Source organism: Procambarus clarkii, chromosome 58, assembly GCF_040958095.1.
Source record: "Procambarus clarkii isolate CNS0578487 chromosome 58, FALCON_Pclarkii_2.0, whole genome shotgun sequence".
NCBI lineage: Eukaryota > Metazoa > Arthropoda > Malacostraca > Decapoda > Cambaridae > Procambarus > Procambarus clarkii.
In genome coordinates, this window is record NC_091207.1 from 11,168,728 (window position 1) to 11,196,209 (window position 27,482).

General features: G+C 41.5%; 1 protein-coding gene across 1 annotated transcript in view; it reads right to left on the reverse strand.

Moving 5' to 3' along the window:
* Positions 1–27,482, reverse strand: part of plx (PTB_TBC1D1_like and TBC domain-containing protein plx) — a 172,384-nt gene that overhangs the window by 69,125 nt on the left and 75,777 nt on the right. Inside the window, exons 14-17 of the mRNA XM_069306560.1 lie at positions 10,159–10,297; positions 7,935–8,194; positions 3,820–3,959; positions 2,090–2,248 (exon numbers count right to left, since the gene is read on the reverse strand). Of these exons, the coding sequence (XP_069162661.1) occupies positions 2,090–2,248; positions 3,820–3,959; positions 7,935–8,194; positions 10,159–10,297 (698 nt within the window). The remainder of the gene's footprint in view (positions 1–2,089; positions 2,249–3,819; positions 3,960–7,934; positions 8,195–10,158; positions 10,298–27,482) is intronic.

The following is a 27,482-nucleotide window of genomic DNA, read 5'->3' on the forward strand; positions in this document are numbered from 1 at the left end:
CTATAAACTATGACCCCTAGAGGATTTTAACCTAGACAGCCTGGGGTCAACTGACTGCCAGCCAGTACTAATACCAGTCCACTATATACTGCCTAAGTTGGAGTGGTATTAGTACTGGGTAGTCAGTGGGGTGACCCCCCTGGCTATCCAGGTTCGAATCCTCGGGGGTCCACAGAGTTTATAGTGATGATACATCATATATATCTTAGTGACAAAAGTTCGCTACAAACAAATGCATTAAAACAAAATTCCTTAGTTCTTTATATACAACAAATTCCTTATATACAACAAATTCCATTATATACACCAAATTCCTTATATACAACAAATCAAATGACAATAATTCATTCATTTTATGTTCACGAAAACAAGCAGCATGTTTCTTTATTTCATTACCGTGTAGAAAATAAGTCAGAATGATGTGGGCTGAAAATTACACACCTAACCCACAAATCTGAAAATAAAGAAATTGACAATGTTTTGAGTCTCATGAACCCAGCAGTTGTCTGTAAAACTTCACTAACTTTTTGGAGGCTTTCCCGGTGAAATGGCGGAATGTCATTTGCTCCCTGCACCTCATGCGAGGGGCTCAGGTTCTGGCTCTGGTCCCCAGTAGACCAAACAGAACTTGTGCAATTGATGTGACGTGTAGAAAAGAGCAATCTCAGCGAGATAGTTACAGGCAGCCACCATGGGGCTCCCCAAGAAAGGGATTGATTGATTGATAAAGATTAAGCAACCCAAGAGGCGGCAAGGGCATGAGTAGCCCCGTAAGTGCCAGAAAGGGTGATAGAGAGTCAATTTATAAGGTAAGAGCGTGAGATGATAGGCAAGAAGGTTAATGAATATAAGTAAAGTAAGAAGTATAGGAATAGGGTTGAAGTATAGGAAAGAGTTGAAATATTGGAAGTATGGGAATAAGGTTAAGGTATAGGAATAAGGAAGAAGTACTGTATAGGAATGTATAGGAATAAGGATGGGAACAAGATAGACATACAAGAATAAGGTAAAATATAATAACAAGGTAGAAGTAAAGGATTATTGTTGAAGCATAATATCAAAGAAAAGTGCAGAAAGCCAAGTGGCAAAGAGAATGATGCGAAATAGCGGCAAAGAGAGAGATAGCAACATAAGAGAAATGAAGGAGAGTCAAGAGGGGCTAAAGCTAAGTCAGATCATGTTTAAGAAGGTTAGAGCATTTAAATATGTACTGAGAAAGGCAAAAGTCAAGAGCAACAAAGCCAGACTAAGATCCACGATGGGCATAAATCCTGACAGTGGTCCAGGATGGACCAAAACATCGTCGACACCTATATTTTCAGATTTGTGGGTTGGGTGTCTAATTGATTACTGTATATCCACTGCTGTATGCAGCATCACTGAATAAATGCATCAACACACTCCAGAAATTACCCAATACATCTTCAGGAGACCAGGTATACATTGCCCCTCATAATTTGTCATTTACAACACAAATATATTTGCACTCCCTCCTTATAAACTGTTTCTTCCTAATCTTGATTCTTGCCATAACTCGTGCACTTTTCACTCTCGTGCACTGTTCTCTCACACACTCATCGTGTCCAATAACCTTTTATCCTTCCTCTACTACTAAAATTCACTTGCATACACTCTCTTTGCCAGTCCGCACGTATTCACTCGTTCAACATGCCTAAACCATACTCCGAGGAATTTAATATTACAGCACAACACTTTAATTGCCTCCTTTAGCATCAAATGTGATATTTTGTTTGGTCATATATAGGTTTTTTCACATTCAGTGCCTTTAATCTTAGCGTTTATTGACTCATGCACTCTATATCTCTCCATAATTATAACATTTTCATTCCTAGTTTGTTTGTTTTCCTAACACACCCACAAGATTCTCAGTGTTCATTTCTTCCATTATAATTCTTAATATTTTCATGTTCATATCAAACCCTCATCGTGCTAGATTAGCAGAGGAAGGAATCAGGTACCATTACCTAGCATCTAAAAATATATTTTATTAACATGGGGCAGAGAACAAACTCTTTCAGATTTTGGATGGTTGACCATTATGCATTAATACATAAAATTAATTGCTTACCTCTTAGACGTTGATTTTCTCTTTCAAATCGAAGGAGAAGAATTTGCTGGAACACAGCCTTCTTCCAAATGATTTTTAATTGTTCCTTGGACCTTTTCTCAACAATAATATTGTCGTTGTTACCATGATGGCTGCGACTTCCCAACTGGCCCAAAGATTCTAGAAGCCAAAAAATTTATTAGCCCGATTTTGTTAGTTAACAGAGAAGAAATACTAGGTGAACTGAGATTAATATGGTAGAGAAAATTCAACAAATAACACAAGCATTGATCACATTGTTATACAGTATCAAGATAATTAATTATATTGCTCTTAAAAAAATGATGTCCAAAGATAACTGGAAACAACTGATGTGGTTGATATTTATGGAAAACAGCACACTGAATACATAGCACAAAATATGGAGTGGAAGATAGAACACAAAAGATCGCTAGTCCTTTTGCACTTTATCTCTGTGTTTTGCTTTTACTGTAAGTGGAATAACAAATCAAGCCAGCAATATAATTACACACCCTTTCTGGTGAGCATCTTACTTGGTTTCTGCAGGTTAAGCACATGAGGGACCAAAACAGTCAATCCTCCAGGTTATGCCATGGCCATTCCAGTTGTGGTTCCAGGCGCTGCTTGCTCGGTGTGCGAACCCGGGGCGTTTTCTGCGACTTCGCCTCTTCTAGCGGGTCTGGCCGGTCCAGTACATGGCTGGTTCAGTCTTCTCCTCCGCTCTTCATATCTGGTCTTTTTGATGAGGGGTTTATCACCATTTGTATGGTGATTAGCTGGCTTCGTTGATGGGGGTCCCACCTGAGAGCTTTGTCTCGGTGACAGTATGTAGTTTCCTGGCATTCTTTCTGCCATTTTCTCTCTTTGTAGATTGTCTTCTATTTCTGATCAGGTTGTCAGAGATGGCACAGCCTCTCCAGCTTGCATTTGGGGTGGATGTCACTTCTGTCATGTTCCATAAGCTTTCTCTTGCGTTCTTTCACCTCCAGCCTGCTCATGCACCGCCCAAGCCGTCCTGGTCCTTGGACAAGGTGCTCTCCTATCTTCCCTCTCCTCGGTTTGTGGTAGCTCCTTCGGTTCAAGTTTGTTTTTCCAAGGCTCTGCTTCTGTTGGCATTGGTTTCTGGGGGTCGGGACAGTGTGCTTCATGTTCTCCTCCGTCGCAGGGGTTTTTGCTCTTATGGTCCTTGTGGTTGCTTTTTCGATTGCAGCCGTCTCCTTCTTTTCTGGCGAAGAACGAGATGGCTGCTTTCTGGAGGGGTCCTTGGGTCATTAATACTTGGTTGGTCAGGCCGGGGGTGCAATTCCTTGGGATAGGAGGGAGTTCTGCCTGTCTTTTCGTTTTTTGTTGCAGCTTTCTTACCATGCGGGGTTTGGGGTGCCTAACCCCGGTCGATGGCAGATAAGGAAAACCCTCAACCAGAGGGGGGGGGGGGGGTTTCCAGGGACATTGCTCCCTGCACCTCTCTGAGGGGGGCCAGGTTCTGGCTCGTAGTCCCTGGTAGGTTGAACTCCATCGATTAATGCCCCAGTCTAATGTATCACATATTAGCCCGATAGCCTCACAAAGCCATAGGAGCTCCCCGTAGAAAAGCTAACTGCAATTACTTAGTGTCTGACAGGATTCAGTGCTGGGAGCTACTGAAGGGGCTCTTCCAGAAAACACCTATCTGAGAATGAATGCCACTAAGAAAATAATAAATAATTACAAGGAAAACACAGAAAACATACCAGAATTTTTTGATGGAGAGACGACCCTTTGGAGAATTGCATGCCTGAAGGAGGTGGTGGAGGTGTTATCAGGCTTTCCAGTGCCAGCACTCTCTTCTTCACTTGGACCTCTAGGACTAGGGTAGCCAACTTTCAGGAAACTGAAGAAAAGTGTGTGCAGAACATCAGAGAAACTTGACATTTTGACTTGTGTAGGTAAACTGGATATCAAAATAATATTAACTCGACAACATAAACTTTTCAAGGTTTACTCCTTCAACATGCTGACAAAAGAAGCTGTTATGCAAGCTACATGATAATTTTTTCCTATAAATCTCTCCTCCAAATTCCTCCTCCTGCCACATCCTAGGATACACAGTGAAACAATATATACAATATTTACCAAGTTAGTATTTTTGTCAAATTCTTGGGTTAGGGGGAAATTATTTTATAAAATCTTTTTGTAAGTGTTGTAATGTAAAACAGTTTGCTTGTAGATTATTAAAGAGAATTAAAAACATCAATTATCACTGATAAGTACAAAAATGGAAACTCTTATCACGGTCGTTAAGGATGCCATATACAATAATACCAAATGATCATACAGTCCTCTATAGACTCATATTCATAACTGACAACTCTTAATTAAGTATGTTACATAAATATGTGAAATATTTTATCCTCATCAACTTTATTATATCGTACATATGATGAAATGTTTAATTCAAATGACAAGTAATAAAGACAACAATGACTGGACATCCCCTGACACAGATAATACACCAAACTTCCCACTACATCAACTCTCAGGAAATGTTGAGAAACTGTGTTATTCTAACCCTCCTCTATCTATCTCTTTCTCGGGGGGGGGGGGGGGGGGGGGGTGTGTGTGTGTGTGTGTGTGTGTGTGGAAGGGGAGGGAGGGAGGGGGAGGGAGGGAGGGAGGGAGGGAGGGAGGGAGGGAGGGAGGGAGGGAGGGAGGGAGGGAGGGGGAGAGGGAGAGGGAAAGGGGGGGGGGGGGGGGGGGGGGGAGAGAGAGAGAGAGAGAGAGAGAGAGAGAGAGAGAGAGAGAGAGAGAGAGAGAGAGAGAGAGAGAGAGAGAGAGAGAGAGAGAGAGAGAGAGAGAGAGAGAGAGAGAGAGAGAGAGAGAGAGAGAGAGAGAGAGAGAGAGAGAGAGAGAGAGAGAGAGAGAGAGAGAGAGAGAGAGAGAGAGAGAGAGAGAGAGAGAGAGAGAGAGAGAGAGAGAGAGAGAGAGAGAGAGAGAGAGAGAGAGAGAGAGAGAGAGAGAGAGAGAGAGAGAGAGAGAGAGAGAGAGAGAGAGAGAGAGAGAGAGAGAGAGAGAGAGAGAGAGAGAGAGAGAGAGAGAGAGAGAGAGAGAGAGAGAGAGAGAGAGAGAGAGAGAGAGAGAGAGAGAGAGAGAGAGAGAGAGAGAGAGAGAGAGAGAGAGAGAGAGAGAGAGAGAGAGAGAGAGAGAGAGAGAGAGAGAGAGAGAGAGAGAGAGAGAGAGAGAGAGAGAGAGAGAGAGAGAGAGAGAGAGAGAGAGAGAGAGAGAGAGAGAGAGAGAGAGAGAGAGAGAGAGAGAGAGAGAGAGAGAGAGAGAGAGAGAGAGAGAGAGAGAGAGAGAGAGAGAGAGAGAGAGAGAGAGAGAGAGAGAGAGAGAGAGAGAGAGAGAGAGAGAGAGAGAGAGAGAGAGAGAGAGAGAGAGAGAGAGAGAGAGAGAGAGAGAGAGAGAGAGAGAGAGAGAGAGAGAGAGAGAGAGAGAGAGAGAGAGAGAGAGAGAGAGAGAGAGAGAGAGAGAGAGAGAGAGAGAGAGAGAGAGAGAGAGAGAGAGAGAGAGAGAGAGAGAGAGAGAGAGAGAGAGAGAGAGAGAGAGAGAGAGAGAGAGAGAGAGAGAGAGAGAGAGAGAGAGAGAGAGAGAGAGAGAGAGAGAGAGAGAGAGAGAGAGAGAGAGAGAGAGAGAGAGAGAGAGAGAGAGAGAGAGAGAGAGAGAGAGAGAGAGAGAGAGAGAGAGAGAGAGAGAGAGAGAGAGAGAGAGAGAGAGAGAGAGAGAGAGAGAGAGAGAGAGAGAGAGAGAGAGAGAGAGAGAGAGAGAGAGAGAGAGAGAGAGAGAGAGAGAGAGAGAGAGAGAGAGAGAGAGAGAGAGAGAGAGAGAGAGAGAGAGAGAGAGAGAGAGAGAGAGAGAGAGAGAGAGAGAGAGAGAGAGAGAGAGAGAGAGAGAGAGAGAGAGAGAGAGAGAGAGAGAGAGAGAGAGAGAGAGAGAGAGAGAGAGAGAGAGAGAGAGAGAGAGAGAGAGAGAGAGAGAGAGAGAGAGAGAGAGAGAGAGAGAGAGAGAGAGAGAGAGAGAGAGAGAGAGAGAGAGAGAGAGAGAGAGAGAGAGAGAGAGAGAGAGAGAGAGAGAGAGAGAGAGAGAGAGAGAGAGAGAGGAGAGAGAGAGAGAGAGAGAGAGAGAGAGAGAGAGAGAGAGAGAGAGAGAGAGAGAGAGAGAGAGAGAGAGAGAGAGAGAGAGAGAGAGAGAGAGAGAGAGAGAGAGAGAGAGAGAGAGAGAGAGAGAGAGAGAGAGAGAGAGAGAGAGAGAGAGAGAGAGAGAGAGAGAGAGAGAGAGAGAGAGAGAGAGAGAGAGAGAGAGAGAGAGAGAGAGAGAGAGAGAGAGAGAGAGAGAGAGAGAGAGAGAGAGAGAGAGAGAGAGAGAGAGAGATGGTCTTCTCCATTGGACCAATAAGCCCCAGTAGGGGTTCACAGGGCCCTTAGGCTGACTGCTAAAGACCCTGGGAACAAGGCGAGGTACTGCTAACCGGTTATCCCAGAGTTACCAAGCAAACAAACTTAAAGCTGAATCCCCTGTGTCGCGTGCAAGCACAGGGACCTATTGGAGGGCCACCAAAATCATATAAGTGGTCCTGCAGCCACACCAGGCAAAACCAAACAAAAACAAAAGAAAAACCCTGCAAAAGCACAATGTCTCCAGGAAAAAAGAACCAGTCGCTATGCGTATATCAGACAGCTACACAGTACCCTGTGGGCAAACAGGAGTAAGAACCACCCCAGCTGAATCCCAAGGGCGGGCAGTTACCAAGCAGCAACAGACCTACGCCGAGGTAGTGTCCCGATTTGGCCTATGAAAGATATACCTATGCCGCAAAGGCATAGGTATATGCCACATTACAGGGCACCTAGGGAAGGTGCCCTTAAGTGAATGCAGCCCCAGTATTCTTGTGTTACTCCTGGCTTGCAAACCACCAACATAGAACAACAACACCGCTCTGCAACACTGCTCAAAAGGATGGAGCCAGATTCGACCGACTGTCACCAACACAACAGCCTTCTGAACTGAGGTGAAGTAGCCAGCACGGAGATCTGGGAACCCCCTTCCCTTCCCAGGGAGGGGGGAAATTGCACAGATGGCTGCGAGGAGGCTGTGGTGACATCATGCTTGTTTGCTTCTTTTTGATTGGGGAGTTCTGCTTGCTATTTTGGCTTTAGGTTTGCAATTTTTGACCAGCTGTAGTTTGTTTTGGAATTCCTACCTTCCTGGGTGCCTGACCTGGTAGATGGCAGACATAGACTGCTTCCAATTACACGGGGGTGTCTTTAGGCCATTGCTCCTTGTGCCTCTCTTGAGGGGGCCAGGTTCTGGGTCTGGTCTCTGGTAGGCCTAGAACTCCATCAATTAACGGTTGCCATGGTCTAATATAAGCACATGAGCCCAGTATAGCTCCGGGGAGGCGAAGGGGCTCTCCACAGAAAATCAGTGTTAAATGCGACAAAAAACCTCTTTCTGGCGGGTCCTCAATGGCTCCCTAGACCCTCTCTTACCCTTCCAGGTGATCTAGAATCCTCCGCTCCCTGTGCCTCCATAGAGGGGCCACATTTTGGTCTCTGGTCCCTGGGTAGACTCACAATGATTTGCAATGACCTGGTGTGACTCAAATTTTGGGCAGAGGTCTCAAAGTGGCTAGCAAGAGGGAGCCACCAAGAAACCCTCCCAAAAAGTAGTGATTAGATATAACACATGAGGAAATAAACCATAACTGAAACAGCAAAGTTAGCTCCCTTTACTCAATATTGATCTCAGGCGTCACAAAAGTCAATCAGCCAAAGAGTGACCTACTGAAACCATATTCATTATGAAAACTTACATGTTTCTCTTTGATGATAGGTTAGAGTTAGGTTGATCTTCTGCTGTCACTGAGGTCATCTTTTGCTTGGCAGCAGCACGTTTAGCTAAGAATTCTCGCCTCATAGAGTCTCCGCCTGATGAACTAACTGTGGATGATCTTGGCCGATGACCTAAAGGGGAGTCACTTAATCCTTCCATTCGCACTTTAGAAAGTGCAGGCATTGGAGATGTATGAAGCTTCTCTGACCCCATGCTTCCTGAGCCAGTTGAAGACTGAATCTAGAAAAACAAGGAAAACATTACAAAAAAAAAAAAAGCAAAATATTGTACTGCAAAAATCCAGTGCTGAATTTAATGAAATGTTTCTGTCTAGTGGGCCCCTCTGTATCTTCCTGAGGAACCCATATGAAGCCTTTGCCAGAGACTAGTACCAAGACAGTATAACCAATGGAAAAACACCAACGTAAATTTAAAATGCAACAAAACAAGCAACAGCTTAAACAACATTTGTAACACTTATTGAAACTATATGCACACTTACTATCTGTCTAACTACTAATTAGTCAACACTGTTGCCAGTGGCCACCAGATGTCAGCCACGGCAGCCCAGATGTTTGATGCGGCTAGCCTAGTCATTGATCATGTCACCATACTTCTTGATATGAAGTATCACCGTTTTCTACTGTCTTTTCCTTTATCAATTAGACTTCTGCACTGTTAAGATACTGGTCAGACAAACATGACAACTACAGTCCAAGGTATATACAAAAAACCAGCGTTGAATGTAATGAAGCGCCATTTTCTGGGTGAGCCCCGGAGGCTCCCTGGAGCTATCCAGGCTAAATGGATATGTATAACTATTTTTTCCTGGCTCACCTTCCTGGCATCAGTCAATGAGCACGGAGTTCTTGGAGGACCATGAGCCAGAACCTGGCCCCCTTCAAGAGAGGCACGAGGAGCAATGGCCTATAGAAACCCCCGTGTGGTTGGGAAGAAGGTGGCATTGGCTGGCTGGTGTGTGGCGGCCACTCGTTGTTGGATACCATACCAACTTAGTGGTTCATTATGGTGAACAAAACATGCAGATACTTATAAATAACCTGTGTATAAAGTGTAATAACAGCAAAACTATTTGTTTATTGTTTTATGAACATAATAACTGAATCACTAATATGCACACAATAATTTTGAGTATAGCAATGATTTACACATTTTATTATATAAATATATCACACTACACACTATTGAATAATAGTACTGCAAAAAACTAAGGAAAAATCTATCAGAGACAATAAAATAATTACGAAATAATATCTTTGTGGCAACTCCCGCCTGACAGCTCTGGTGAAGCTGACCCGCCTCTGACGATTGCTTTGCGAACACCTGAATTTTGCCAGACTTCCTCGTCCTATTGTGATCAAAATATGTACCTAGGATTTTTTCAGGGAACACACATTAACACTTTTATAGGAGGAATTTTTTTTTTATTTTTTTATTTCTTGCGCCTGGGCGTGTTGCAGGTTATAATCACTAGAGCAGCCTAGGGGTTAAGTGCCGCAATCCTTACCCTGCAAACACAAAATGAAACTGTCCCTATTTTCCGCCTGTTACAACTTGTAATAAAGTTATTACATCTTGCTGTACTGTTTTTATGACATATTAGAAAGTTGTTACAACTTGCTACGTATACTGAATGTTACAACTTGTCAGGTGTTAAAACTTGTTCGAACGTTGTAGCAACATGATAGTATTGTCGTGTGTTTGGTGGGTATCACCTTCTGGTCCTTCGGAACTCATGTTGGCAGGCAGTAAAACTAACATAACATTTAAGCAAAACAAAAAATCACACTTGTGCAAACCATGACGTACAGTTCAGTGCTTTAAATTATTGTAGATGGCATACTTAAATAGCAAACCAAAAGATATTCCCTGACTCTTTAGTTAAGTGAATGTATGTTGAATAAAGCATTATTAAGTTAGGATTAATTGTATGTTTAATTACCAAGGGTTCGGTTTGATCAATACAGAAATTTTGGGAATGAGAGTTGAGAAAATCCCAGGGTACATTGTAGGGTACACTGTATCTGGAAATATGACAAATTAAGACACTGCCACTATAGAAATGACTAAAGATTTGGCCCTGACAATAGCGTTAGTACATATCAATTCAATATGTAAGTAATGCCTTTCAGAATAATTTTATTCTCCATGAATACTAATTAAAAAAACACGACATGACTTACCTCATCGCACCCAAGATCTCTCTCAGCGCTCTCACTCTCTCGACCTTCTCTTTTTAGAAGTTGATGGAATGATGTTGTTAAACTTTTCTTGGCTCGCCGAAGAGAAGATTCCAGGTTAGAACTTCCTTGATTATCAGGCCTGATAGAGAAAATAATTATTCTAAAAAATATATAATACATATACAGTATATATATATATATATATATATATATATATATATATATATATATATATATATATATATATATATATATATATATATATATATATATATATACTACTGTATATGTATATATACTGTATGTATATATGTGTAATTACCTAAGTGTAGTTACAGGATGAGAGCTACGCTCGTGGTGTTCCATCTTGCCAGTACTCTGTCGTATGTGCTGTGCTCCCTGGACACACCCCAGGCTCCTGAATGGTTGAGTTGGCTGAGACTATAGAAAGCCTGGATTACAATCCGATGGTGGGACAGGCATATTATGTCAGATATTTTCCCCACAGTAATGATGGTTTGCACTATTTTTGAGGCTTGTATTGGCTTCTGGCAGGTTTTTGCTCGGTTCTATGTTAACGCTGATCTTCAGACCCCCCCCTCTGCCGCTTTGAGATGGGCAGATACCAGTCTTGGTCCACTGTATGCGCTCTCATGGTCTTCAGAGGCCTGATGTGTTCCAAAGGTTTCGGTCATTATCAGTTGTAGTATCTGGCAGCAACCTCCCAGAAAAATTTGTGAACCTGTTTCCTCCTATTTTGTGTAGGTACAGTACCTAAATGTAATTATTGCCTAAGTGCATGGTAATTACTTAACACTTTGGTGTCATGATGACGTTTGCGCAGTCATTAAAACAATACAAGCAGTGCGGGAGATGACGTCAACACTGTTAACAATTAATTTTTGCTTATTCTTATTAGTAAGTATAAACATTGTGAGTGAAAGAGTTTAACATCGGGTTGTGTGCTTTTTCCAGTTGTGTACTTTTTCTATATATCTGCCCAGTCTACCTTGCAGTGCGTCGTGGGTGATCCACCGGGCCAGGCAAAGTGTTAAGTGTAGTTACAGGATGAGAGCTATGCTTGTGGTGTTCTGTCTTCCCAGCATTATGTCATACAACGTATTAAAATAATTAACGGTTTTAGCCTCCACCACCTTCTTTCTCACTTGACTTGTTCCAACCATCTACCACTCTGTTTGCAAAAGTGAATTTTCTTACTTCTTCGGCCTTGTTTACTTAAGTATCCTTGTTTACTTAGCTTAAATCTATGACTTCTTGATGTTCAAGTTTCAGGTCTCAAGATTTCGTTCTTATCATTTTGTCGATTGATGCTATCATTTTATACATAGTGATCATATCACTCTCTTTTTGTTCTATCTTTTAGGTTTGGCATATTTAGAACCTCTAACCTCTCCTTGTATATCTTGTCTTTCAGTTCCTGAAGCCATTTAGTTGCATGTCTTTGCACCTTTTCCAGTTTGTTGATGTGCTTCTTAACACTTTCGCGTTTCTAGGCGAACGCACGCCAGACTATCCCAAGGTGGCCTGGGTGGTTTCAGTGAGTGAGTGGCAATACTGACAAGTGTATATTCTTTTCACTTTTGTCACCTCAATTCTTGTCCTAAGTCTTTCATTTTGGTATCAATTTGTTCGCAATAGAATTCCCTACAGGGGTACAGTATATGCATATAAGGTCCAAAAGCCCAATGTGCCACCCGGCATCAAACCCAGAAATCGGCCGAGCGTTACCTGTGAGCGAGCAAAAGCAATAAAATGTGTTACTCGTTTCGCTTTTGTCAACTCAATTCTGGTGCTACTTCTTTCTTTTTGGTATCAGTTTGTTCGCAATAAAATTCCCTACAGGGATATATGCATACAAGGTTCAAAAGCCCGGCACGCCCGACCCGCAGCAAACCCAAAAGTTGGCCCCAAGCGTTACCCGTGAGCAAGCACCCATTGGCACACTCGCAACACCTGCAAACAAATGTATTTACTATTTTCAAGTTTCTCACCTCAACTTTCATTGTGCATCGTTCATTTTGGTATCAAAATGTTTGCAATAGAATTCCCTACATACATTATTTATATATATATATATATATATATATATATATGTATATATATATATATATATATATATATATATATATATATATATATATATATATATATATATATATATATATATATATATTAGTATATTTTGGTAGCAGTCTTTCCTGTAGACATATATTATTAAATATGACCGAAAAAGTAAGATTAATAATTCTAACACGAATTTTCTCAATCTTTCGTACATTTCTTTTCACTGTTGGAGGTAATTCAAAAATCAATTCTCCAAAATTCATTTTTATTTCTAGTCTGACGCGACACTTGAGCGCGTTTCGTAAAACTTATTACATTTTCAAAGACTTTACACATACACAACTGAATAGAACTTACATATCTCCGATTTGTTTATATCTACATTTGAGTGAGGTGGATGGGGTGAGGTGGTATTTAATAGGGTATTAATTTCATCAACACAAGACAGAACACGAAACAATGGGTATTGAAATGGAAGTGATTGTAGAAAGCCTATTGGTCCATATTTCTTGATGCTTCTATATTGGAGCGGAGTCTTGAGGTGGGTAGAATATAGTTGTGCATTAATTGGCTGTTGATTGCTGGTGTTGACTTCTTAATGTGCAGTGCCTCGCAAACGTCAAGCCATCTGCTATCGCTGTATCTATCTATGATTTCTGTGTTGTTTACTAGGATTTCTCTGGCGATGGTTTGGTTGTGGGAAGAGATTATATGTTCCTTAATGGAGCCCTGTTGCTTATGCATCGTTAAACGCCTAGAAAGAGATGTTGTTGTCTTGCCTATATATTGGGTTTTTTGGAGCTTACAGTCCCCAAGTGGGCATTTGAAGGCATAGACGACGTTGGTCTCTTTTAAAGCGTTCTGCTTTGTGTCTGGAGAGTTTCTCATGAGTAGGCTGGCCGTTTTTCTGGTTTTATAGTAAATTGTCAGTTGTATCCTCTGATTTTTGTCTGTAGGGATAACGTTTCTATTAACAATATCTTTCAGGACCCTTTCCTCCGTTTTATGAGCTGTGGAAAAGAAGTTCCTGTAAAATAGTCTAATAGGGGGTATAGATGTTGTGTGTTAGTTGTCTCTTCAGAGGTTGCATGGCGTTTCACTTTCCTTCTTATGATGTCTTCGACGAAACCATTGGAGAAGCCGTTGTTGACTAGGACCTGCCTCACCCTACAGAGTTCTTCGTCGACTTGCTTCCATTCTGAGCTGTGGATTCCACAGCTCAGAATGGAAGCAAGTCGACGAAGAACTCTAGATACAGCGATAGCAGACGGCTAGACGTTTGCGAGGCACTGCACATTAAGAAGTCAACACCAGCAATCAACAGCCAATTAATGCACAACTATATTCTACCCACCTCAAGACTCCGCTCCAATATAGAAGCATCAAGAAATATGGACCAATAGGCTTTCTACAATCACTTCCATTTCAATACCCATTGTTTCGTGTTCTGTCTTGTGTTGATGAAATTAATACCCTATTAAATACCACCTCACCCCATCCACCTCACTCAAATGTAGATATAAACAAATCGGAGATATGTAAGTTCTATTCAGTTGTGTATGTGTAAAGTCTATGAAAATGTAATAAGTTTTACGAAACGCGCTCAAGTGTCGCGTCAGACTAGAAATAAAAATGAATTTTGGAGAATTGATTTTTGAATTACCTCCAACAGTGAAAAGAAATGTACGAAAGATTGAGAAAATTCGTGTTAGAATTATTAATCTTACTTTTTCGGTCATATATAATAATATATATATATATATATATATATATATATATATATATATATATATATATATATATATTGTGACGATAATCTCCTTCAAGAGATTGAGCCTGCTCTTCCCTTCATAATTACGTCTTCACAACTATATAAAAGACTATGGAAGAAATGTCCAACAACGACAACAACACCAGCACCAGCAAGGCTTGCCAGGGTGAGCAGAAACGTATGCAGCCCGCCACCTGTTCGGACCCAAATCACCAAACTACCCGTTGATCGCTACGGCTCCGCTGATTGGTCGCCGGTCTGGCTGCACCTGCACTCGCCCCCCAATACTACCCGATGTCTGGGGTCGCCCCAACATCAGTCTTCAGAATGTTCCGTGCTTTCGTAGCCAGCACACCTCCCAGCTAGACTCTAGAGTGTACTGAGAGAGGTGGTGGCTTTAAGCCAATATTCCAGCACCTCCCACTTACTGTTGTATTGCACTTCTTGTTATTTTGCCTTAACGTAACTTTTCATTTTGTCATTTAAGTATTCTTATTATTTTGATTGATTGATTTTATTATACATATTTGTTTGTGCATTATTTTCATGTTTTGATTTATTTAACGTAATTAAAATTTTATTGTTAAAGTTTTACTTGTGTTTTGTGTGTCTTCTCCTTACCTTACCACAGACGAAGTTCCAGTTTTTCTATTTTTTTTTATAACTATGTGACGAGGCCATACCCCTAGCCTTAAACAGCCGAACACCAACGCGTTACCGTCACAAGTTTTATGGGGGCCTGTCCTAGGAGCCTCACTCAGGTACTGGTGCCAAGTGGTAATTTATGGTAAGCGTATTTAACTCTGTTAACGTAGCTTTACTATTTTTCATTCAATTTCATTTTTTATAAGGTGCGGTGTATTGTGCATTACGAGAGTAACATATAGTGAAGGTGAGACAACTTTGGATTACGTGGTGACTGTAGGCCTCAGTCATACTCTTAATTGGTCATCTCTCCCTCCATGTTATTACTCGTATTTACCATCTATGTCCCTTGAATATTTCTCATTCTGACAGATCATCATATTGGTACCCTGGTACTGTGGTCTGCCCCGGGTCAAGAGTACCCAATCTTCTGCAATCTGACTGTAGGAGGACAAAGAGGGCCATAGTTCCTCTAGCTCGAACTTTAGTTGCTGAATTGGGACCTCAGCAGCAGTTCTCGTCACCAGTTGACACCTCGCACCCCTACACGTCAGTCAGAGATGATGATACATACAACGGTAGGGAATTAGCTTATTTTTTCAGAGCACAAAAGTTCGCTAATTCTGTAAGTATCATATTAAATTCAGTAGGAAAAACTTGCTTTATGTCCTCTAGAGACTTGGCAAGGTATGCCTACATCCTTGGACTACCAATTTTACTTTTGAAGCATTTAACTGTTTCATTTGTTTTCGAAACTTTGTTTCATTTGTTAGTAGGATTTTCTTGCCCTTATTCTCTTACATGAGTACCGGGTACAAGATTTCCTGCGCCCTTGATTTAATTTAATATCTTTCACTTAACGTTAATTGTTAAAGATCACACAGGATAGGTACCAGTTGCCACGTTGTCCTGTTTCTGACATTTCATTATTGAACATTCGTGTACCTTTATTTGCTAATTTCACCATGTTTCGTCTCCAAACTTTCCGTGCAAATCCAGCAGGTGAAATAGGGACTTTAAGTCGTGCCAAGAGGACTGAACTACAAACTCTTGCACATGAGTATCAACTAGAAGTTCCCTACCAAGCCAACAAAAATGACCTACACAACCTGTTGCTGGATTACTATTTAGAGCAAGGTAAGATAGACTCTGAAACTCATGAAACTTACTATATTGCAGATAAAACTGATTTGGCAACGCTGAAACTCAAACTAGAGCTGGCCAAGATTGAACGTGAGCAGCAAAGGGAAGCCCGTGAACAGCAAAGGGAAGCAGCTGACATACGAAGGGAAGAGATCGCCCTCAAGGAACGTGAGTTGGCAATGCTCCGTGAACGTGAACGAGTACAGCTTGAAACACTCCAGGAGCGGGAACGCTTACAGCTTGAAACCAAACAACGCGAGTTGGAAATACAACGCGAACATGACAAGCAACAAGCGACTCTGGCTCTTGAGTGTCGTCAACGGGAATACACGTTGGAAACTTCACACCTCGCTCAACGCCAGCAAGCTACTGCCAATCTTCCCGTCAGTTTTAATATATCACATGCAAGTAAGTTAATGCCATCCTTTGTAGAAGCAGAAGTTGATGTGTTCTTTACCACCTTTGAAACCCTTGCTAATCAACTCAGTTGGCCTGTCGACCAATGGGCAACACTTCTCAGAGTCCATCTTACAGGTAGAGCTGCAGTCACACTCAGTACTTTGGCGTCTGAGAATGACTACTACACTCTGAAACAAGCAGTGTTGGACGCCTACCTCCTCTCTACTGAAAGTTATAGAAGGAAATTCCGTGACCACCTGAAGGCAAGTACCACTACCTTCCTCGAGTTTGCTAACACGAAACGGAGGTATTTCATGAAATGGCTGGAAGCAGCACATGTCTCTACTTTTACAGAACTCGTGAACCTGATGCTTGTTGAAGAATTCTTGAGACGTGTGCCGCCTCCTGTCCGCCTCTACTTAGCAGATAAAGAAGAAACCGACTACCTGAAGTGTGCTAAGTCGGCTGACACTTACAGCCTCATCCACCGGCTGACACCTGAACCATCCTCCAGTAAGAAGTCGTGGTACAGTTACGAGAAGGTGAGCCCCGATCAAGCTGGTTCACAACTGTACTGCAAGTATTGTAGACTCTATGGACATACCATAGACAAGTGTGGTAAGTCTCAATACAAGGGAACCACTGACCAACAACGACCCAAACCAACTCCTCCTAAGTCCGGTAAGCCTGTGATGAATGTTGGTGTTGATGTTAATGATCTTTCTCTTTTCAGTAACCACTTGTATACTGGAACTGTCTCTGCCAACGGTTCAAATCCGGAGGGACGTTTCAAATTGAAGATCTTGAGGGACACAGCGGCTCTACAATCGATCATCTTGAAGTCGGCTGTGCCCAACATAGTCTACACCGGGGAAACGGTCTTCATCACTGACCTCACTGCTACTACTCCATACCCTCTCGCCAGAGTCCACCTGGATTGTCCCTACGTGAACGGGGAAGTCCAAGTCGCCGTCAGGGAAAAGCCTTTTCCCATGCCTGGAGTGCAACTTCTCCTAGGCAACGACTTGGCAGAAGACCTGCAACCAACCAACCTGATCGTCATGGACAAACCCCAGGTGTGTAACTCTGTGCCAAGTAACCCTATTCTTGAGTATGTTCCAGCAGAGGTTCAAGAGAGTGAAGTTTCTCCTCCGGTTCTCGTGACCACCCGTGCACAAGCCGCACGTCCACAGCCAGCTGACTCTACTGCTACCGCTGTCCCTCAAGACCCTCAGAAACTACCCCCGCATCTGACCAAGTTGGAGTTCCGTAAGTTGCAGAGGGAAGATCTTACTTTAACACCATTGTTTTTCCAGGCTGAGACTCAACCCGACAGTATTCCTGGGTTCTTCCTAGAGAACGACTTGCTCTACCGCCGATATAGACCCAGTAAACTGAAGGAGGAGGACGATTGGGCCAACACCGAACAACTTGTGATTCCCACCAGCCTGCGGCCCACTATTCTACACCTGGCCCATGGAGCATTCTCCCACTACGGCTTCAACAAGACTTACCATGGGATTCGTCAAGACTACTACTGGCCAGGTATGGTAAACAACGTCAAACAGTACGTAAAACAGTGTCATACATGTCAGATGGCAGGCAAACCGAACGTCTCCATTCCCAGAGCACCACTGATTCCCATACAGGTGCCTGCGGAACCTTTCCACAGACTCATAATAGACTGTGTTGGTCCTTTACCTCGGACCAGTTCAGGTAACGCCTACATCCTAACCATCCTGTGTCCTACCACCAGATTTCCCATAGCAGTTCCAGTGAAGAACATCACGGCTGCTACGGTTATCAAACATCTACTGAAGATCTTCACTCAATACGGATTTCCCAGGGAGATTCAAAGTGACTGTGGCACCAACTTCACCAGTGATCTCTTCAAAAGAACACTGGAGGAGTTCAACATCAAACAGGTATTGTCCAGCCCCTATCATCCTGCTTCACAGGGTTCTCTTGAACGTAGTCATCAGACCATCAAAGCACTCTTGAAAAAGTTTTGTAGTGAAACCTCAAAGGATTGGGATAAGCAGATTGACCTAATAATGTGTATTTTCAGAAGTCTCCCCAATGAGTCCCTAGGAGTATCTCCTTATGAGATGCTCTACGGCCGTAAGTGCCGTACTCCCCTTAAGGCTTTCAAAGACTCTCTCAGAGATGCCACCTTCAGTGAGCATCAGAATGTGCCCCAGTTTCTTCAAAACCTTCAGCACATTCTAGAGAGAGTCCACCGCTTTGCCCATGATAATCTATTGAAAGCCCAGGTGAGAATGAAGACTCATTACGACCAGACCAGCAAAGTAAGAAAATTCAAGCCGGGAGACTTCGTCCTTGCTTATTTCCCTATCCCAGGTTCACCTTTACAAAACAGATTTTCAGGACCCTACTGCGTCAAAGAGTGCAGGAATAATAATAATTATGTGATAGAGACTCCAGATAGGCGGCGGAAGACCCAGCTGTGCCACGTCAACCTCCTGAAGCAATATAATGGTACTCCTCCCACTGTCTTGATTAATTGTTCTACCTTCACAGAACCCTACATCCACAGTGAGACCATCCCGGCTTCTTCTCCCGAAAGCACTGACAAGGAGTCGGCGCTTTCTAATTCCAAAATCCTTCATGATCTTCCCAAATGCTTTCAGGATAATAATCGTGCTCCTATGCCCTCTTCTAATTCCACTCTCACCTCGTCAGATAAGCCCTTCATCCTCCATGTCGACGCCAATGGTACCGACGTGGGTGGTGTCGTGATGCAGCAACGAGGCGAGAAGAATACACCTGTCAGCGACTACTGCTACAAGGAACGATGGAACAATTGGCAAGGAGCTACTCTTCCTCATCCTGAAGCTTCAGCACTTCACTCCACACCTGAAAAGTGCTCGGTCCACCATCAATACGGACCACACCACCCTACACCTCCTGCAGCACGCCCACTTCTCATCTCAACGTCTTCTACTATGGGCTTGCTACCTGCAGAAATTCAACCTGGAGACACGCTATACCAAGAGTCTGACAACATCTTAGCCCATGATCTCTCCAGAGTTTATGAAGTAGAAGCAACTCCATCCATTACTCCACCACATAACGACGTACTTCTTCCAGAACCGCAGGCTTCGGGGGAGAGTTGTGACGATAATCTCCTTCAAGAGATTGAGCCTGCTCTTCCCTTCATAATTACGTCTTCACAACTATATAAAAGACTATGGAAGAAATGTCCAACAACGACAACAACACCAGCACCAGCAAGGCTTGCCAGGGTGAGCAGAAACGTATGCAGCCCGCCACCTGTTCGGACCCAAATCACCAAACTACCCGTTGATCGCTACGGCTCCGCTGATTGGTCGCCGGTCTGGCTGCACCTGCACTCGCCCCCCAATACTACCCGATGTCTGGGGTCGCCCCAACATCAGTCTTCAGAATGTTCCGTGCTTTCGTAGCCAGCACACCTCCCAGCTAGACTCTAGAGTGTACTGAGAGAGGTGGTGGCTTTAAGCCAATATTCCAGCACCTCCCACTTACTGTTGTATTGCACTTCTTGTTATTTTGCCTTAACGTAACTTTTCATTTTGTCATTTAAGTATTCTTATTATTTTGATTGATTGATTTTATTATACATATTTGTTTGTGCATTATTTTCATGTTTTGATTTATTTAACGTAATTAAAATTTTATTGTTAAAGTTTTACTTGTGTTTTGTGTGTCTTCTCCTTACCTTACCACAGACGAAGTTCCAGTTTTTCTATTTTTTTTTATAACTATGTGACGAGGCCATACCCCTAGCCTTAAACAGCCGAACACCAACGCGTTACCGTCACAATATATATATATATATATATATATATATATGTCGTACCTAGTAGCCAGAACGCACTTCTGAGCCTACTATGCAAGGCCCAATTTGCCTAATAAGCCAAGTTTTCATGAATTAATTGTTTTTCGACTACCTAACCTACCTAACCTAACTTTTTCGGCTACCTAACCTAACCTAACCTATAAAGATAGGTTAGGTTAGGTTAGGTAGGGTTGGTTAGGTTCGGTCATATATCTACGTTAATTTTAACTCCAATAAAAAAAATTGACCTCATACATAATGAAATGGGTAGCTTTATCATTTCATAAGAAAACAATTAGAGAAAATATATTAGTTCATGAAAACTTGGCTTAATAGGCAAATCGGGCCTTGCATAGTAGGCTGAGAAGTGCATTCTGGCTACTAGGTACGACATATATATATATATATATATATATATATATATATATATATATATATATATGTCGTACCTAGTAGCCAGAACGCACTTCTCGGCCTACTATGCAAGGCCTGATTTGCCTATTAAGCCAAGTTTTCATGAACTAATATATTTTCTCTAATTTTTTTCTTATGAAATGATAAAGCAACCCATTTCATTATGAATGAGGTCGATTTTATTTTATTGGAGTTAAAATTAACGTCGATATATGACCGAACCTAACCAACCCTACCTAACCTAACCTAACCTATCTTTATAGGTTAGTTTGGTTAGGTAGCATAAAAAGTTAGGTTAGGTTAGGTTAGGTAGGTTAGGTAGTCGAAAAACAATTATTTCATGAAAACTTGGGTTATTAGGCAAATTGAGCCTTGCATAGTAGGCTGAGAAGTTCGTTCTCGGTACTAGGTACGACATATATATATTATATATATATATATATATATATATATATATATATATATATATATATATATATATATATATATATATATATATATATGCATAGTATATATATGCATAGTATATATATATATATATATATATATATATATATATATATATATATATATATATATATATATATATATATATAAAATATCCAAAAGCCTGACATGCCACCCGCACCAAACTCAGAGATCGGCCGAGCATTACCTGTGAGAATGCAAGAGCAATAAAATGAGTATACGCTTTTCCTCAATTTTCGTGCTTCGTCTTTCATTTTGGCCAGCACAGAAAATGTAATGACATAGGCGCACATTTTAAAAGCAGTCCCAGAATGATCGGATAAAAATTCGAATTTTAACAAATATTTTAATTTGGGACGCAACCTGCTTCCCCTGCGTACATCCGTGAGAACAATTTTGAACGCAGACTGTGTTGCCGGTGGATGAAACTGTTAAGATATGGGCACCTTATAACCACTGTATATTCCAACTCTGGTCTCACAAAGGTCATGAACAATTTCTTCAATATTTGACTATCCATGTATTAAAAGCAATTCTGAAAATAGAAAGTGTAGCATAGGTGTGTGTAGTTACCTAAGTGTATTTACTTAAGTGTAGTTACAGGATTAGAGCTATGCTTGTGGTGTCCCATCTTCCCAGTACTCTTTGTTGCATGACACTTTGAAACTACTAACGGTTTTGGTTTCTATCCCCTTCTCACTTGGCTTGTTCCAACCGTCTACCACTCTGCAAAAGAAATCTTTCTAATGTTTTTCGGCACCTTTGTTTTCTTAGCTTGAATCTGTGTCCTCTTGTTCATAATGCTGTTGGTTTCAGGAATTCTTCCTTGTCAATTTGGTCGATTCCTGTTAGAATTTTGTATGTGGTGATCATATCACCTCTTTTTCTTCTATCTTCTAGTTTTGGCATGTTTAATGTCTGCAGTCTCTCTTCGTAGCTCTTGTTTTTCAGTTCCGAAAGCCATTTTGTAGCATGCCGCTGCACCTTTTCCAGTTTCTTTATGTGCTTCTTGAGATTTGGGCACCATACAACTGCTGCATATTCCAGTTTTGGTCTCACAAAAGTCATGAACAGTTTGTTTAGTATTTCACCATCCATATAATTAAAAGCAAATCTGAAGTTGAAAAGCAATGCATACGCTCCTCTCACAATGTACTTTGTGTGTTCCCCTGGCGACAGTTTACTATCCAAAACCACCCTTAGGACTTGTTCTTTATTAGTTCTATAATTCCGTTCCACATAATTTGTAAGTTGTGTGTGGTCTATTTTTCCCGAATCCACATTCAATAACACAGCATTTATTCACATTGAATTCCATTTGCTGCTTTATGCTCTAAGCACTTATTTTGTCTAAATCGATTTGAAGGGCATTACAATCATTTGCGCCTCCTATCTTCCCCAGTATCTTAGCATCATTTGCAAACATGTTCAAATAATTCTGTATTCCTTCTGGTAGATGGTTTATGTAGACAATGAATAATTACTGGTGCAAGAACTGAACCCTGTGGTACTCTGCTAGTAACACCCCTCCAGTCAGATACATTGTCTCTCATTACTGCCTGTCCATTAGAAAAGTTTTTCATCCATGTCAGAATTCTCCCTGTCACTCCTCCAGCATGTTCCAGTCTCCAGAACAGCCTCTTGTGTGGGACTCTGTCAAAAGCCTTTTTTAGGTCCAAATAGACACAGTCAACCCACCTACCTCTTTCCTGTAGTATCTCTGTGGCTCTATCATAAAAACTAAGTAGACTTGTTACACAGGATCTTCCTGTTCGAAAACCATACTGTTTGTCCGTTATTTATATCATTACTCTCTAGGTGTTCAACCTATTTGGCAGTAACTATTGTTTCTAGTGTTTTGACTACCACGCTTGATAATGATACGGGTTTATAAATTAGAGGTTCCTCTCGACTACCATTTTTATAAACTGGTACAGTACTATGTTTACCTTTTTCTGTATATCTGCTAAGATTCCTGTACACAAGGATGTCTGGAATATTAATTGGAGTGGAATGCTCAGCTCAGTCACACATTCTCGCAGCACCCAAGGTGAAACTCCATCAGGTCCAACCGCTTTATTACTTCCTAGCACCATGAAAAAAATTTTCCACTTCGTCCTAAGATACCTCTATGTATTCTATGGCATGTTCTGGAATTGGTACAGTGGAACCTCAGGTGACGAGCAGCCCCATCTTTGAGCATTTCAGGTAATAAGCGAGCCACTCGCAGAAAATTTGTCTCGATTGACGAGCATCCGATCGGTTAACTAGAAAACCACGTGGTGCTTCCTAGCGTTCCCGCTGGTTCTCGCAAATTCTCGGACGCCTCCAACGACAGTTTTGTTGTTTTATCCCCCAGGATAAGCATCCCTCTGCATTTATTTGTGCTTTTCTTTTGTTTTTTGTGGTTTTGTGACTACAATTTTTAACCCACAATGTCGACAAAGAAGCTGCTTGCTAAAGATATGATGTCAAGAGTTAAGACACAATTACTGCAGATTTGAACAACTCTTCATAAGGTAAAGTACAATTGAAAACAGTAAAACATTTATAATACTGTACAGTAATTACATGTACAGTACAGTGGAACCTCTATTAACGAGTTTAATCCGTTCTGGCACCGAGCTTGTTACCTGGAAAACTCATCTTAAGAAACAAATTTCCCTATTTAAAATAAAGGAAATAAATTTAATCCGTTCCACTCCCAAAAACATCCATACTTGTATGACATTTTTTTATGTAAATATAATACTGCACATGTAAATATAAATGCTTTGTTGCAGTATTTTAATGTTTACTTTACCTTATGAAGAGTAGTTGCTGACTTGAGGGAGACGATGGAGAGGTGGGAAGGAGAGGGGTTATGGTGTGGAAGGAGAATCCACCTCTGAGTCAGGCGGACTCTCTCTTCTTGGGAATTTCACCCAAATTTCATTTCAAATGTCACACAAGAATGCGTTAGACCAGCACCAAATAAAAAACTACGTCGATTACACTCGTCGTGTCAACAATATAATGGTCTTACCACGAAGATACAATACAATGCCATTCTCCCAAAGAGGCAATGTGGTTATTAGAGAAAACGGAAATTTCATGGCAAACATGTATACAATCCCCAAGTTGATCGGATAAGAATTGGATTTTATAGAAATATTTGCTCAAATGACGCTTGAGTGCGGTGTTTGGGTGCATTCAAGAGAAAAATGTGTGTCACGTTCAAGCGACATATACCTGCGAAAGTGATAACACTTTCACAAAGTGTTATCACAAAATGATAAATTAATTAAACCTTTTCACACACCAGGTTGTCACTGCTTTATCAGGGCAGCTTTTCCAAGAATGTGTTCACCTTTTCAAACATTCCAAACACTTCCCTGATCTCAGTGGAAGAGGCTGCATCCTCCCTTACCTCCTATTCCCTTACTAATGGTGTAAATTGTTGATGAGGACCTGCCATACTCCCTTGTGAGATCAGTCACACAGACACCACACTCATGCTTTGCTATAATTTCCTTCAAATCCACAGTAATTGTGTCTTTCTTCCTCTTGACAACACTATCTTTAGCAAGCAGCTTCTTTGGAGACATCGTGTGTTACAAATTGTAGTCACAAAACCACTAAAAACTCAAAGAAAAGCTCAAATAAATCCAGAAGGATGCTTGTCGTGTGCGATACAACAACAACACTGGCGTCGGAGCCGTCCGAGAATTTGCGAGAACCCGCGAGATGCTAGGAAGCACCATGTGGTTTTGCTCGTTAATAGAGGCGAGCTCGTCAATAGAGACAAATTTGCTGCGAGTGGCTTGCTCGTTACTGGAAAAACTCGTTAATAGAACCACTCGTTAATCGAGGTTCCACTGTATTATAATTACATAATAAAATTTCATATTGATGTTAGGGGGAGGTATCGAGTCTGGTGGTGTTAGTGGTGGGAGATGGTGTCAGAAGTCTAGTGATGTCAAAGAAGTCTGGTGGTAGGGAATGGTGTCAGAAGTCTGGTGATGTCAGTGGTGGAGGGTTTACCGGAGGTAAGGCTAAGATTTGTGGGCGCATACACACACTCACTAGCAGTGAAGTTATCACTGATCTCACTAGCAGTGAGGTTATCACTGATCTCACTAGCAGTGAGGTGATCACTGATCTCACTAGCAGTGAGGTGATCACTGATCTCACTAGCAGAGAGGTAATCACTGATCTCACTAGCAGTGAGGTGATCAGCAGTCAGCTAGCTGATCACTCAGGCCAGACTTGGTGGGTGCGTCTCGACTCACCATGCCTGACACTCCCTAAAATGTTGACTAGGGTAGAGGCTAGCTCTCTTTCTAACCCCCCCTTCCTAATACATCCCCTCTCCATTAACACCTCCATTTATTATGAATTCTTCATTCTGACTATGGAATATGATAGAGCTGTGTGTAAACAACAACTGAAGTGGTAACATTTTCTCAGCTAATTTGTTGAAAAGCAGACAGCGAGTGAAGCATCGAGGCGCAGCCGGCGCCAGCCATGTGTTGCCACTTAGCTGATAACTCAGGCCAGAGCTCACCACCTCCAATACCACCTGCCTCCCCTGACCCCATTATCACTCCCGCCTTTCCTGACCACTTCCACCACTGACACCACCTGCCTCTAATGACAACAACTTCCACCACTGACACCATCTACCTCCCATGACAACTTCCTACCACAGTTTCTTCATTTTCGAGAGTTTTTTGGGGTGGAATGGATTAATTGTATTTCCGTTATTTTAAATGGGGAAATTCGTTTCGCAAGACGAGCTTGGTTCCGGAACGGATTACATTTGTTAACCAAGGTTCCACTGTAATTGGTCCGGCTCTCTGAAATCCTCATTTTGTACAAACACACTTTGGAACTCTTCATTTAGCATTTCACACATTTCTTTTTCATTATCAGTAGTCCTGTTTCCAGTTCTCAATCTCTGGATTTTATCCTTTAAATGCAGCTTTTTTAATGAATTTATAGAATAGACCTGGATCTGTTTTATATTTGTCTGCTACACCTTTCTCAAAGTTCTTTTCTGCCTCTCTCCTCACTGATGTGTATTGGTTTCTTGCTTGCTTGTAGTGCTGGTATGTTTGTGGGTTAGGCCTCTTCCTATACTGAACCCATTTTCTTGTCTTTTCCTCTCTGACTCTCTCACAATTTATTTTGAACCATTTCTGCTATTTGGTCCTGCATCTATGTTTTGGTATGAATGTTTGTGTGCCTTCATCGTATATTTTGCAAAATTTGGCATACATCTCATTTACTTCCTTGTCTAGCAAAAAGTCTGTCCAATTAAACTCATTAAAAAATTTCTAAGTTCCCTAATAATGTCCTCTCTTGAAATCAAGTTTATCAACTGTTTCATTGTTCCCATTCTCTTCTAGATTATATCACAAAGCATATTTAATGTCCATCAGGGCATGATCACTCTTTCCCAAGGGAGGAAGGTATTGGATGTCAAATATCTCTTCTTCTTTCCTGGTGAATATTAGATCCAGTACTGATAGAACATCCCCTTCCCTCATTCTTGTGGCCTGCTTGACCTGTTGATACATGAATGTTTCCAGAATAAGGTTTACAAATCTGCCTGTCTAAACGTCCTCTGTTCTTGCCTTGTAGGCCTCCCAGTCTATTGCTTTAAAGTTAAAGTCCCCTAGTACCAACAACCGTGAGTTATCTTTATCTGCTTTGACTATAATTTCTCTCATGACCATTATGAGGCCCTCTCATTTGTCATCCAGTTCCTCCTTTGTCTATGTGTTGTTTGCTGGTGGGCTGTAGGCATTTACAATTGTCAGTTTATCATTCTGAATCCAGACCTGCAATGGCATTATGTCAACTTCTTGAGGGTTTTCAAATATTAACTCTCTTACCTTCAGGCATTTTTTCACCAGCACAACCACTCCTCTCCCCTTCCTAGTTTTCCTGTCACGTCTGCAAACTGAGTAGCCACTTGGGAAAACAACTTCTTTTAAAATAATTTCTTCAAGTTTCGTCTCTGTTAATACAACAATATCTGGGACCTTATGCTGAATTATATCTTTCAGCTCCAATATTTATCTCACTCCATCTAAGTTGGAATATACAATTTTCAGGAACATGTTCCCTTTCCCTTTGTTCTTTACTTCCCCTTCCTCTAATGATTTTGTTACTTTGTTTTTATGTACCATTTCACTAGCTTTCCAGTCCCTAACACTTTGTAGAAAAAATAATTTCTTTCTTCTTCATTTCTATTCCCATTTAGACGTTTAGCTTCAATTAGGTTCATTTTTAGCTTTTCTCTGCTTTTTTTAGAGAGGTCTCGTCTTATTGACCAAAGTTTGCCATCCTCATCACACTACAGTTTCCTGGCATTTCTAAGCACTTCCGTCATGCGTTTCACTCCATTAAATGTTACCATTAAGGGGCGGTTCTTGTCTTTCTGATATTTTCCTATCCTTTTAAAATCACTGACATGTTCCTTTGAATTTAGGCCTTCTCCTAAACCTACAATTTTCTCTACGATTTTAATCTCTTCTGCTGCTCTGTCCACCCGAGATGATATTTTCTTCT